Source organism: Rhipicephalus microplus, chromosome 1 (assembly GCF_043290135.1).
Source record: "Rhipicephalus microplus isolate Deutch F79 chromosome 1, USDA_Rmic, whole genome shotgun sequence".
Classification (NCBI taxonomy): domain Eukaryota; kingdom Metazoa; phylum Arthropoda; class Arachnida; order Ixodida; family Ixodidae; genus Rhipicephalus; species Rhipicephalus microplus.
This window is the reverse complement of record NC_134700.1, coordinates 199,106,205-199,120,000: the sequence shown is the minus strand read 5'-3', so window position 1 is coordinate 199,120,000 and position 13,796 is coordinate 199,106,205. Positions and strand designations below refer to the sequence as shown.

General features: G+C 44.2%; 2 protein-coding genes across 2 annotated transcripts in view; one reads left to right on the top strand and one right to left on the bottom strand.

Moving 5' to 3' along the window:
- Positions 1–4,548, bottom strand: part of ATP8B (ATPase phospholipid transporting 8B) — a 158,209-nt gene extending 153,661 nt beyond the window's left edge. Inside the window, exon 1 of the mRNA XM_037412526.2 lies at positions 4,239–4,548. The gene's annotated coding sequence lies outside the window, so the exon portion shown is untranslated. The remainder of the gene's footprint in view (positions 1–4,238) is intronic.
- A 362-nt stretch (positions 4,549–4,910) lies between these two features.
- Positions 4,911–13,021, top strand: LOC119159695 (uncharacterized). The gene is made up of 5 exons (XM_075889802.1): positions 4,911–5,449; positions 7,640–7,699; positions 8,237–8,728; positions 11,256–11,453; positions 12,888–13,021. The coding sequence occupies exons 1-5, from the start codon at positions 5,072–5,074 to the stop codon at positions 12,972–12,974; spliced, it is 1,215 nt and encodes a 404-aa protein (XP_075745917.1). The 5' UTR covers positions 4,911–5,071; the 3' UTR covers positions 12,975–13,021.
- The last annotated feature ends 775 nt before the right edge of the window (positions 13,022–13,796 follow it).

Sequence of the window (13,796 nt, the reverse complement as noted above, 5' to 3'; positions counted from 1 at the left end):
ACGATTTAGAGTACCTGGTACTCTACTATGGGAGAGTACTAGGCCCTCCCTTGGGCCTCACACTGATACACAATGTGTGCAGAAAAAGTTGTTGACGATTTAGAGTACGATGTACTCTACGATGGGAGAGCGGAAAGCCGTCCCGTGGGCCTGAGCATGAAATCATTGGGGGGGGGGGGGGGGGGTTAGAAACAGGTGGTAACGATTTAGAGCACAGGGTGCTCTACTATGGAAGAGCTTAAAGCCGTCCCCAAAAAAACCTCACCCGAGACGCTACCAGGCAGCCTGGTAGCATTGGGGGGGGGGGGGGGGGTTAGAAAAAGGGGGTAACGATTTAGAGCACAGGGTACTCTACTATGGGAGAGCTTAAAGCCGTCCCCCAAAAAAACCTCACCTGAGACGCTACCAGGCAGCCTGGTAGCATTGGGGGGGGGGGGGGGGGTTAGAAAAAGGTGGTAACGATTTAGAGCACAGGGTACTCTACTATGGGAGAGCTTTAAGCCGTCCCGAATTTGTACAACCTTAATGGTACCCTAAAAGGCACCAAAGCATTGGGGGGGGGGTAGAAAAAGGGGGTAACGATTTAAAGTACAGGGTACTCTACTATGGGAGAGCTTAAAGCCGTCCCGCAGATCGATAAAGAAAACGAAGCATTCGTATATTTTTTTCCCCCATGGGGGGCGTTGTCATACGAAAAAACACGGCATCGGCGTGGTACAGAAGTGCGGCCCTCGGAGGTGTGCTGGTTGCACACGTATTCGTATGCGCCGCTTTCAAATGACTTATTATCTCTCGATGATGGACTTGTCGGCGATGAGCCGTTTCTGATATGACAACCTGATCTTTTATCGAAGTCACTTGCAATATCAAGTTGGAACATGTCATTTCTTGTCTGGATGTGAACGATTGACTTCACGCTACGGCGTCAGCGCCCGAACGTGACTCGCGTACCGGCAGCCGATCAGAGTCGTTTCGATTTCGCCGAGGATAGAAAGAGAAAAATAAACACTGACAAAAGAAAAGAAGAAACAAACAAAGAAATGTACGCATAAAGGACGGGCATGCACACTTCAGGCTTCGCTTGGCTCCATTTTCCCAATCGCGGAAGGGATCCCAAATAGATGGATGGATGAAAAACTTTCATTGGGGTCCGGAAGGATTCCACCCCCGTTTTATAGGGGTAGGATCTGCTTTAAATTTTAATTGTCAGTCGCAGGCAGAGCAAGACATACTCTGCGGAGATCCGCAACTCGTTGTCACGCTAAATCGTGCCGATCCACGTAAACGGGCATTCGTGTGCAGCTCGATTCGTGACTGGCAAACTCATCGCTGTACTGCGGGACCGAAACTGTAGTTTGTCCACACGGTATGAACGCTATACGATGCCTGAAGAAAATCCGATTCCCGCGCAGTGAGCACACTGACGAGTTGCATCGAGTTCGCCTTCATGGAAAGCTGGATGGATGGATATGGCTTACCCTTTAGATCGGGCGGAGGCTAGCGCCACCAAGCCGTAATCCCTAATGAACCATAAACTAGATTTATATTTTTTCCCTTAAATAGTGAGGTTGAGGATTCGTACTTTGCAGTGAAGGGTTTAATTTTCACTCGTGCCTTGACTTTAGCCACCAATCAGATAACCTCCTTCTAGTTAATTCTACCCGCTTAAAGTCTATTTTGCCCTCCCGAGGCGAAGGTTCCTCGCATTGCCCTCTCACCTATTGTGTCAGTGTATGGGCTGGCTTTGCGCCCCCACTCTTGTCTTGGATGACCATAGGGGGGGGGGGGCATCCTTTCGCTTCGTTCGCACATCTATGAGCACGAACCATTCTGGGTTTGGCAATAGACTTTCGGGTCGCTCAACAATGACGTATCGAGCGCGACGACTCCTCCCAGCAGCCGTCAACTGTCAGCGAAGAAGCTATCCGTCAGAGCGCGTAGCTGCATGCTTCATTCTCTCCCACCAATGTCCCAAAAAGGCGATCGACTTTTTGCCAGTGGCGAACGTCTCGCAAAGTCGTTTCTCTCCTGCAGACGGCTTCGGGCAAAACCATTCGACTTCGCGCATTCGATTGATTTTTCACTGCGGCTCTCGGGAGTCCGAACTGCGGCCCGTTGCCGGAAATGCGTTAGCTCGTTAATCACGATTACGAGCGAAACCGAGAGCGCGACGTGTTCGAAACGGTGTTCCCGCGTTACGTAGTTGCTACACGATGAACATATCACTGGCACTTGTGTTATATGCGAGTAAACCAGCGTTTAACGATCCATCTATATGCGCGTAGCTTGGGAAGCTGTTCTAGACCTAAGCCAAGTGACGACAGAAAAGTGAAGACAACATATCGGGGCTAGTGAAGGATTTTGCATGCCGCCGCGTATTCGCGTGAGCTTTTAGGCCCAAACCGAATTCCATCAATCACAATTGGCTTCCATCCATAGCTTGAGCTTTCAAAAGAGCGAATCGTGATGGCGAACTTCGACCTCGAAGAGGCTCGCGCGAGCAGTTGTCTCTCAAGTTACTGTACACGTTCCCTTGGGCTTTTCTTCTTCCGTCTTGGTTCACCACGCTGAATCAGTGGTTAAGGTACTCTGCTGCTGACCCGAAGGTCGCGAGTTCGATCCCAGACGCCTTTCGGTGGAGGCGTAGTTGACGTCAGCGCACGTTTAAGGAACACCAGATGGTCGAAAATCTCCGCAGTCCTCCACTTCGGCGTCGCTCGTAATCATATCGTAGTTTTGAGACGTAAAGCCCCAGATATTATCCTTCTTTGGCCGTCCTGTTGAGCACAAGGAATAGGAACACTCACTGTTCATTCAAGCAGCGGCACGCTTTAGACGTTGTCTGCGGACATTATTTGTTACCCGGAGGGGTCAAACGTCGCGCATACATTTAAAGAAGGCGCGCGTGTTGAACACGTAAGCGGCCGATGACTAAGCAGCCGAGCAACTCTAGAGATGACGCGGAGAAGAACCGCGTTGCGCAACTAGCGACGGTCTGCTGTCAGGGTCGCAACTACATCCGAACGTCTCACACAGACATAAGACATAACAACAAAGAGTTGTAATAATCTAGTCATCGGATTAACTGCTAATCGACAATCGGGCAGCTGCGACGTGCCACAGTCGAGTAGGCCGCGTGCCGACAAGTTTCGCACGGATTCTACTGGGGAACGGCGTGGCTTCCTCGGGACGAACACGCCCATTTTGTATCTCTTCGCCGCACGAGGCAAGACGTGCCGGAAAGCGCAAAGTGCCGCAACAAAACAAGCGGGCAACATCTGCCCCAATGTCGGAGAGCGTGGGACAAAAGTCAAGCGGAAAAAAAAAAAAAGGCCGGTCAACGCGTTGGAGGCGGCCGCCTCGGCCTTGCTGCCCCGACGGATGTTTTTCCTCGAGCACGATCGCGCACACTCATGGCGCAGTACGAAACTACAATACGCATGGTGTCAGTTTAGAGAGTTCGAGCCATCTGTTGAGCGAAACGGATTGACCGCGCCACGGGTGCTTGTAAAAGCAGTGTATGTTAGTACTCACGAAGGTGTGTCCCGACAGGAGGGATCTGCTCAATCCCACACGCAAAGTGAACGAAAGCAGCAGTTGGCGGTAGCCCACGAACTATGACTGCTGCCGGCGCAGCATCGCCCGGGAAGCGCGGGTCTTACGATTTGGGTCACGTCGGACATTTCACATTAAACAATGCGGCCACCCTAAAAAAGAGATCGATTCATTCGCACAAACGGATGGGCGGGGCGGCGTATTCTACTCCCGAGAAAACGCCGGCGCGATCTGGCGCTGTTCCAGTGCTCGCACTGCTTCTTGCTGCCGCTCAGATGGTCTCGGACTATTATATATTTATATACGTCAGTCAGGCAGGCCGCGGTTTTTCCCTGCGTAGGGAGAGCTTCGATGCGATCGATGTGGAGAGAGACCCGAGTCTGTTTACACGACCCGGAAAACAGGCCCGTTCGACCAGTCCGTGGGTTGTGCGGCGGTGAGGCTGCCCCCAACAAGTGTCAGCACCTTCCTCGAATCACCCGTGCCCAACACGAATGCCGGCACGCCGATCGCAGCCGTTTCCACTTGCTGCCAGCGCGGGCCAGTCGTACGGAGCACGCTATGCGCCAGCGCTGCCCGGCGCCGGAACCCGCTCGGTGATCCGTGACAGCGCTTGCGGCCGCTCCGTGGCCCGTAAAGACGCGCCAAACGAGCTGCGTTATAGTAGCGTAACGATATCCTACCTGTTGTGAGCGTTGCGAGTGCGGCCGGAGAGTTGCCAAGGAAACACGGTGCGGTGGTCGCTCCGATGGGAATAATCAGGCGAAAGGGCAAACGCCGTTTGCGGGACCTGATGAGCGTCGCCTTCAGGTGACACCACTCGCAGTCGCCGCCGTTCGCCGATCCAGCTCGCGCGCACGTCACTGTAAAAACGGCCAGCGCGTGTAATTCAACCACTCGAAGGGAGAAATGCCCACACAGTTCGACATGGCGGTTCCGGAGACACGAGCCGAAGCGGGTGTTTCGAGCGAATTTTCGTGGAAATTTGGATACTTTTCTCGGATGCCGGCAGCTGGCAGCACGCGTCGCAAAAAACAAAAACAAAATAAAACGAAACCAAAACAAGGTTGCAAAGGCGTATCTATTCTGGCTCATGTAATATAAACAAAAAAAAAGCACGTATTACTTTTAAATTCTTAAACTGTCTTGTTCAACAACTCAGTAACAACATTTCGCGCACTTTTACGTGGCTGTATAGTGAGCTAAACTAGTCATGGCTCCAACACAAAACAATACCGAAACTGAAGTCAGCCACATTGGTAGATGAAGTGAGCCAAGTCAAATCGTTTTTTTTTTTATGATAATCGCAACTTTCAATATGGCGCAGTCCACTCGCAACGGAGGCATTCAGGAGGTTGTTTTTCGTGTGACGATCAGAGCGACTGTTTTACGTAACGCATGAAGACCACTGCCTGTGCGCAGACAGTTTAACGCCACATGTGAGCGCCACGCCTCGATAGTGTTCATTTTGTTGTTTGCTCGTCGACCGCGCTAGAGACGGGGAAAAGTTGTAGAGATGTCTCTTGTTGCGTATGCTGACAGCGAAGACTCGGAAGACGATAGCAGTGAAAACGCAGGCTTCGACAGTGTGCACGATTCTGCCAGAAAATTGGACAAGGAACTTGGTGAAAAGATTGTCGAGGATGTGCGCGATGCCGCGACTGAAGAAGATGAAGAGTTTGAAGATAATGAAAAAGCAGCACCTCAACATGGACCTGCTGTCGCAAACACCGGGGACCCTGGAAATCCACAAAAGTTGTTTTCGAGGTTACCTCCTCCTAAACACAGCGCATCAACGCTGCACGATCCGTCGTTGCAAGACGTAGTCGTGAAACAAGCGAACAAGTCCTCAAAGTCTAAGCGAGCACAGATTCTCATACCCTCTTTAAACGAGGTATTTGCATTGTTTGATTTGATTTAGTGATTTCAACCTACGGGCAGATCAGCTTTACAAACTGAGGAACAGCAGTTTAAAGGCGCGAAAGACTCTTGTCTTGGGTCCACTTTTACCTTGTTTAGAGTATGCTATGCTATGTTGAAATGCTTTCGCGGGTATCATGAAAGAACGCTCTGCGGCACTTTGCTGAGCTTGTGTTATCAACTGAATTGAAACTGTTACTTACCATCTCCTTCATGGTCATGCTTTTGGAGTTCAGTGACGCTCGTGGAGTAAAATATACCTAAGACCTGTTAGATGCAAAGCTGTGCGTAGAGTTACTGCTGGAGTCAGGCACGTTGGCTTAAACAGTGTGTAACGTGTACTTCGAAAGTCGCATATGCTTGCATTTTAGTCACTGCCATTTTTTACGTATCGCCTTTGAAATAGTACATTTACCTTGACAAGACTTGTTCACATTACCGAAAAAAGACAAAAAATCGAGCTGATTACAACTACTTCAGTCAAAAATGCAATTCATTACAGCTATCAGTTACTGCCTCATGAAAGACACTGATGAATTACTATAATATAATCGATTATGTTTATGTGACTTCCAATTCTATGGAAGATAAGTCACATAAACATAATCACTTGAAAAAGTTGTTTTTGACATCTTGCATCAAATTGAACGGCTCACATTTAATGGAGACTAGCAGTTTGGTGCTAGTATGTATCATACCTGAGACTGTAGTGAACAAGAGCCCTCTCCTAACTATTAAGCTACTCAAGCGGGTCTTTGAAAAATGAATTAACTTCCTCCTTATGGATTAGCCACTCGGAAAAACAGAGACAAAGGAGTAGTTTCAGCTACATGGCACCTTGCAGTGTTTTTTTCGTAAGCATGCACGGCCACTTATGTAGCCTAGGGGTAATGCATGTACGCATTCTCTGCATCACGTCCTTCAATGATGCAACAAGCTTTCACTGATGATGCGAATGCTGGGGCACGAATGGCGATATTTGACAACAATAATCAGGAGTTGTCGAATGAAAACATAAAAACGAAACCATGACAAGATTCCAAATAAATGCCAATGAAACAGGCCGCATAACTTGCTCTCGGCGTGAAAAAGATGGCAGAATGCTCGGGTTTGATCGTAGAAGACTCATTCATGAGGCTGCTGCATTCAATGGCTACAGGAGCAGTATTGCATTATGGGACAAAAAAAAGCAGGAACTGCTAAAAGCTGAATCTCGTATTAAACACTTCTCTTGCTGGTTAAGCAAATGGTTTTATCTAATTGATTACATAAAAATGTGATTGAGTTCGTGTTACAATTGCCAAGCAAATATTGACAATATATAAAAAAACAACAAAAAAATATGAAAAGATACATAGTACTTGTCATCGATCCTTCTCCACTGCGTGCCTGGTACTTTTTGTCATAAGCAGTGTGTGTTTGTGAGTCGTGACATACCTAACATTCTTTACATGAAATTATCGGGCACACAGCATTAAGGAAGGGAATGCAAGCAAGCTAGATGACGATTATTATTCAGTGGCAAAGTTACAGCTCGCATACTTTTGTTTTTTGTCAGCAAAAGTGTTCTTGGTCGAGGTTTTTATCTCTGAAAATGATCTTGAACCATAGTTGGATTTACCCGCAGAAAGTGGGTAAATCTCACAACGCATGTGTGTCACTCCTTCTGCCACTTCAACCACCACTCCCACCACTTCATTCACTCTCTTGATGCTGCTTCATTCCCACTTCGTTTTACCTCCTTCAACCCCACTGCACACCGCCTAACTTCACTGTTTCATCAGTGTCCGGGAAGCATAGCTGGCTCAATTTTCTTTAAATCTTTACGTAGATCGTACTCCACTCAAAACCGATAAGTTTCAAATAAGGTGACTTCTATGAAGGTTTATGTATTGGAACTTTTTTCATTGTGACATGCGCTACAATTTTTTTCTTTTTTAGTACAACGTGCACATGGTAGTTAGGAATGTGCAAAGTACCAAATACAGCAACTTCGTTGCAACCGTCATCTACAGTGCACACTCTTTGCTTTTTTTTTTCTGATTGCATCTTGTTCGAAGAAAGTTTTTATTAGTAATGATGAATTTATTGCATTGCAGACACAAAGCATTGCTTTGTACTTTTTCCACAGTGCACTCAGTATGTGACTCCTCTTTATTGATAGTTTGATGATGAAGAAGAAGAGGAAGAGGAAAACAAGAAAAAAAAGTTCCGACCTGCTCAGGTAATTCATTATCGGCTGCTGCATGCTTGTTTCGGTGATCTGTGCATGGCAAGAAAAACTTGCATGGAAGTCTTACGAAAAACTGAGCTATTTATCTAGTGTTATGGTGCACATTAAAGGGACCATGAAGCAGTTAAGATTGCGAATTTTCACTCTGGTGCTTTGAATGCCACTAATTTTATCATATATATATATATATATATATATATATATATAACATCAATATTTTTTCAAACTTTATATATTCAGTCTATGTGCCTCCTCAGAGGACAATGTACTCTATATTTATTCACCCAAAACTATGTAGGAACTAGTAGATGTTGTCAAAATTTATGACGTCATGGCATATGGTGCGGGAATATTGAGGTGATGTCAGCACCCACATATCTTTTTGAGTGTTTTCTCGCTTGCCAAGCATCTTCTCATGGAAAGTGGTGATCTTGAGATTGTGAAAGGGTATGTGATAAAGGTCGTTTATCTCTTTAGTGTCCCTTCAACACTTTGAATGAGTCCATCTTTTCTTCTATTTCTTTACAGACTGGTTCTGGTCTCATAGGCATGTTGCCGGCACCAAAGCACGGCTCCCTAACAACAAAGCAGCTGACGCCACAGGTGGTGGCACGGCCGCCACCTCCTCGAAAACCAGTTTCAAAACAGCCGGTGCCAAAGGCTCAGGCAGCATCCGCACCACAGCCGGCTACATCGTACCCATGGGAGCAAGACGATAACGATGACCCAGATTCTACGGAAGATTCATCGAATTTTTTCACGTTCAGTGAGCCACCATTGCCTAAAGTGAACATTGACGCTGAGCTTCACGATGCAGCCAGCGTATCGTCTGCTGCACCTGCTGGGTCACTCGCGAGTTCTTCGTATGGCGAGCCCGAGTCAGAGCCACAGCCGAGTGTCAATGTTGAGCCTGGGCCTGACGTGCAACAACCTGCGCCACGTCGCAAGGGAAAGATAGTCTATGCGGAACCCGAAGAACCAGGGACGTCTGTGTATGATGTTGAGCTTGACGATGGAGCTGTGAGTTTAAACCATTACCTTGTTTCTTTGATGAGCTGATATCTATGTGGTACCAACGCATGTGAATACAAATCAGCACTCTGCACTTTCCATGGTGGCTCGTTGCCTACGATGTTCTATTGCTGAGCTTGAGCTTGCATTTCCAAATGAATTTCCAAGGTCTGCAATGTGCAAATACGAGGCTTGTGTGAATAGTGAATTTTAGGTTCAAAGCAAATTGTGATCTTGGTCGAATAATTTCGTATCGAATTCAAATACTGTATATATGCCACGTTATAAAGAAAAAGGAGCATATTAGTTATGACCGAACTAACCTGCATAATATTTTTTTTTTTAAATTGAAACAAGTGAGCACTATTTCGAATAGCAGCACGATTTGACTTTCGATAGAACGCCAGTGATACCCTGTAAAGTATCTAAATTTTTAAGATTTACATTACTAAGGATATATAAGTTGGTATCACACGCTTTTAAAATGGAAAAAGAATGAATCGGTGTGAGGGCAATATCTTCATTGAATCTTGAAGAGAGGCTCGGCGGCAGTGCAGATTTCTCCTAGATATGTGTTTTCCCTGTTCAGCGCCACTTTACTGCAGGGAAACTAAAATTACGTGCAAATTATACGTTCATATAGGTATTTTCACGGCTTAACACTCCTTCACTGAAGTGAAACAACTTTTACAAAAAAGTTACGTGCAAATTATTATACATTGATTAGGTGCTTTCACGGCCCAGGGTTCTTTCACTGCAGTGAAACCACTTTTATGGAAGGCTTTGTGCAAAGTATTATACTCTAAATAAGTGCTTTCACGGCTCACCACTCCTTTACCGCAGCGAAACCACTTTTACAAGGTGTAGCATGCGGATTAATGTGCATCTGTTCATTTGTCTTGAGTAATTCGAAATTTTCAATAATTTAAGTTTGATTTGAAGCGAATTCAAATGCTGTGTTACTCATTCGAATAGTCGAAGCATTCAAACATTCGCACAAGCTCATCATATACGCTTAGGTAAAGTGTGTCAGAAAGACTTTTCATGAAAATGAACAGGCAATCAAAAGAAAAGTATAGGGGATGTTATTCATAGCTTTTTTTTTAATTTTAGTAATTATGATCAAGATGTAAATAAAGTAAAGTGAAAGAAAAAAATGCCTTGCCACCCCTAGGGACTCAACCCGCAACCATCAGATAGACACTCTACTAATTTAGCTTACAGTGGCAGTCTACCTCTTATCAGCATCTACTTGATCGAATATTTCTGTGCTTGTAAACCAGCTTGTTAGCCAGTGTCACTCGTAGCCGTGGGACCGAGCGTGGAACACTGTTTTTCTGCCTGCTCGCATTATGTGGCAGTGGATGTTTTTGAAATAGCGGACTAGTAAACCATCACGTAACTACAATGCACAAGTCTGCCAGAATTAATGAACGAAAGAATGGCGATTTCTTAATTGCTCTTTTTCGCTTGTTTTGTCAGACACAACCTTAATGAAAACCAATAGACTCTATAAGGAACTTCAGGTGGTAAAAATTACTCCACAAGATCTTCCACTGCAGCATGTCTTATAATCGGGCATGTAGTTTTGAAAAATTCAACTGCGTAACATAACTGGTTCTCCACATTCTGTATAGAAAAAATATGCATGACCTTCAGAAAGGGTCCATTAAAGCAGGTTGACTGATAACGATTTTGTCTTTAAATGCTTCCACACACGAAGATGGTAACTTTCACGCTGTGCTTCAATAAGTCTGGCATATCTTACATACTTAGAGAGACATTTAAATATCTAGAATAAAGGTGCAAGAAACTTGCACCATTATCTCATTTCCTTGTATCGAAAATTGCTCGGGACATTGTCTGCGTGCATAGCGATTTTCTTTCAATGTCTACTCTACTGGATACTCTGTTAATGTTTACATGAGAACAATGTCAACTTGAACACCCCTACGAGCTGAATATTTAAGTACATCAGGCTCATGCTTGAGCATTTAAAAATGTCATTTCGCATGCAGTGTTTATGTGTACGAATTTGAGAGAAGGCAGCATACAGCCTGTGAACGTGCATCATGCACAAATATTGTGTTGCTTTATACCAGTCTATACTTCTATATATGTATTGTTGAAAAACAGGTCATTGACCAATGCCAAACAAAACAAAATGACGTTTCAGGATCCATAAGGATTTCTTATTTTTAAATCACAAGATTTGTGAACCAGATTAGATCTGGAAACGTCATTTTACTTTGTTCTGACATCGGTCAGGGACCTGCTCTTTAAGAATGCCTTTATCTCATTAGACGATATTTCGTCAAACTCTCGACTATTATGACATATACATATGTGCTGGTAAAAAAGGCTCTAAGTGAGGCTGTGTTAAAGCAGTGACTATTGTTTCAATCGTTGCAGCACTCACGTTCAGTAAAAGGCCAATAAATTATGCAGAATATGAACTAAGAGTCTTGCGCTTAATGGAAGAGCACCAGCGAGAGTTTGAGGGCCCTGACTGACGTTCTTTCTTGCCTTGCTGCAGTTGGTGAGACTTCGTGGCAAGCGCCAAGAGGAGATCAACATCATCGACGTGTGCGCGGACAACCAGATCGACAAGACTCAGATACTCATTCGGGGTCTCACTGAACAGCCTACGTACTCGAGCCCGAGCAACACGAGCGACTTCAACACAAGCCAGCAGCATCGTCGCAAGCACCAGATCACCTACTTGGCACAGCAAGTGAGTGCGCATACTTTGTGAAGCTGTTGTTGATTCGAATCTGTGATGTAGTGCGACTGCCAAGCCCGAGAAAAAAAAAAACATTTAGTGAACACTCCAGCCAAGCAATTACTGTGTGCAGGACCAGCTCCCATTACTACCATATCAATATGCACGCATACCCTCGTGCATAAAAGAAGTTGGTAGCTGGCACCTAATTAGGGTGTTAGATGGTGCCCCCAGGTGAATTTTGTTCAGACGCATGCTTTACAGTGCAGGGGCAGCACAAAGCATCTTTTTTTTTTTTTGCGGGCAAAAGGGCATGCATAATGAGCGAGTTCCTTCAGAGGGGCAATAAACTAATGCATTGTGTTGTTTTATGCACTCAGTGTGGCAAAGGGGGCAGGCGGTAACTCCGGAAAAAGGCGGTCACAGTTTCTCTTTTTCCTGCTTAGTACCATCCCTGTCATAATGGCAGCATTTGTATTTGTTTTTATACTGCATATTTGAGTCTTGTTTTAAGGGGAGATGCAAAATTCTAAAAAAAAAAAAGATTCGTGAATCTGTAGGTTATGCCAATGAAATTCTTTGATGTATATATGGACTTTTATACTGATTTCTAATTTGCAATCAGTTTTGTAGTAAGTTTCACAGTTTTCGTTTTGTGCCATGACAGTGTGTAAGATCTAATTCGTTTTGGACAAACTTTTCATGCCATTAAACTTTTATGGTTCAGAGTCATTAATGGCTCATATTGCTCCTCATTAACTGAATGCAAATAATCATCAAGAAAGTGTATATAAGACATTTTAATGGACAAGGAAAATTGTAATGTGAGAATTCCTAAAATTCTCAGCCCATACTAATTGCTGTGTAATAATTACACAGGCAATATCAAGTTTTGAAGGAGATACTTGCAGTTTTCACATGTTAAGGAATATAGGGGCAAAATTTCATCCTGATCCGGCTATCAGAAGTACCTAAAAATGATGTATAATCTCAAGAAGTTGCCAAAAAATGCATATTAAACATATAGTTAGTAAGTCAAGGCATATCTACGGGGCAAAGGTATGTTCTTTTTAAAGCGATTTCTTTCATCATGAGAGTCATTATTTTGAGCATGTGGCTTTAGTGAACTTCCCACGCGAAATGGAATGGCAAGCAGCTAGGCGACAGTTTATAGGGGACTCTAGACAATGAGCTCCGTTTTAGTTTGCGGTTGCCACCTTGTGCTCTTAAAAGTGATATTTTTCTACTTTGCATTTATTTATAGTTTTCAGTTTTTTTGTTGTTGAAACTTACTTAGTGATCCCTTTACTTCTGAGGCATTAAAATGAAGGCACAATTGTAAACAGAATTGGTGTTTCAGTAATGCATATAACCATTTCAATGCTTTTTAGTGTCACATATCACTATAGATGTTTCACAAAGCACCCCTTTTTTTCTTTTTCTTAGGCCAAGGCACGAGAACAGGAGTTGAAAAACACCTGGGCACAAAACCGTATGACTAAGCGCCAGACTCAAGCAAAGTATGGTTTTTAATGTCGCGCACCTGGTGCTTCAATAAAAGCTGCGTAGCATTTTTTTCATCCTTGTTTGCCAATTGTTTACTTTCTTTGTTTTCTCCCATTTCGAAGATTTCATCTGGGATGTTCTGTGACAACACTAAGTGTCTTGTGCGATTTCACCATGCACTGAAGTGTTCAGAAAGGTGCTTGATGCATAAACAGGCCAGTGGCAGCGTTTCGTCTCGAATGGTGAACCAAATGTGCATATGATTTCAGGGCGAAGAAAGAAGACCACCAGGCAGCTTCCATTAACAAAATTGTGGATGTTTTAAATAGTAAATCTTAGGTTCGAGGCGAATTTGAAGCGAAGAGAGATTAGGTCAAGTAATTTCAAACTGAATATGCATCCCATATGTCACATAATATAAAAAAAGCATATTTGTCATGACCCAACTAACCTGCACAATAGTTTTATTTAAAAGTGGAACAGTGCAACTGCAAATTTCATATTGCTTTGAAGCGATGTGAAAGCCACTTTGAATAGTAGGATTCAAATTTGAGTAAGACGGAAGTGACGACTAATAAAATACATTAAGTTCTGAAATTTATAATACTTAGAGCATATAAGCTTGTATAACACATTCTAAACTTAGTGATAAATCTTTGTAAGAGTGATAGGTTCATCTAACCTTGACGTGGAGCATCTCCACATTGCAATCTTTTTTTATTTAATGTTTTCTCGGCATAGCACTCCTGCGCCGCAGTGAAACCACCTTTGCAGGTGCTCCTATTTGTTTATTTGGGAATACATCGAAATTTCAAATAATTTAAAGTTTTTGTGTCGATACGAATTTGA

What these genes read in the sequence shown, in the direction of transcription:
- LOC119159695 (XM_075889802.1), top strand. Translation starts at nt 5,072, where the DNA reads ATGTCTCTTGTTGCGTATGCTGACAGCGAAGACTCGGAAGACGATAGC. An exon ending in TCATACCCTCTTTAAACGAG is followed by an intron (nt 5,450 to 7,639) that starts GTATTTGCATTG and finishes CTTTATTGATAG; the next exon opens with TTTGATGATGAAGAAGAAGA. An exon ending in AAAAGTTCCGACCTGCTCAG is followed by an intron (nt 7,700 to 8,236) that starts GTAATTCATTAT and finishes ATTTCTTTACAG; the next exon opens with ACTGGTTCTGGTCTCATAGG.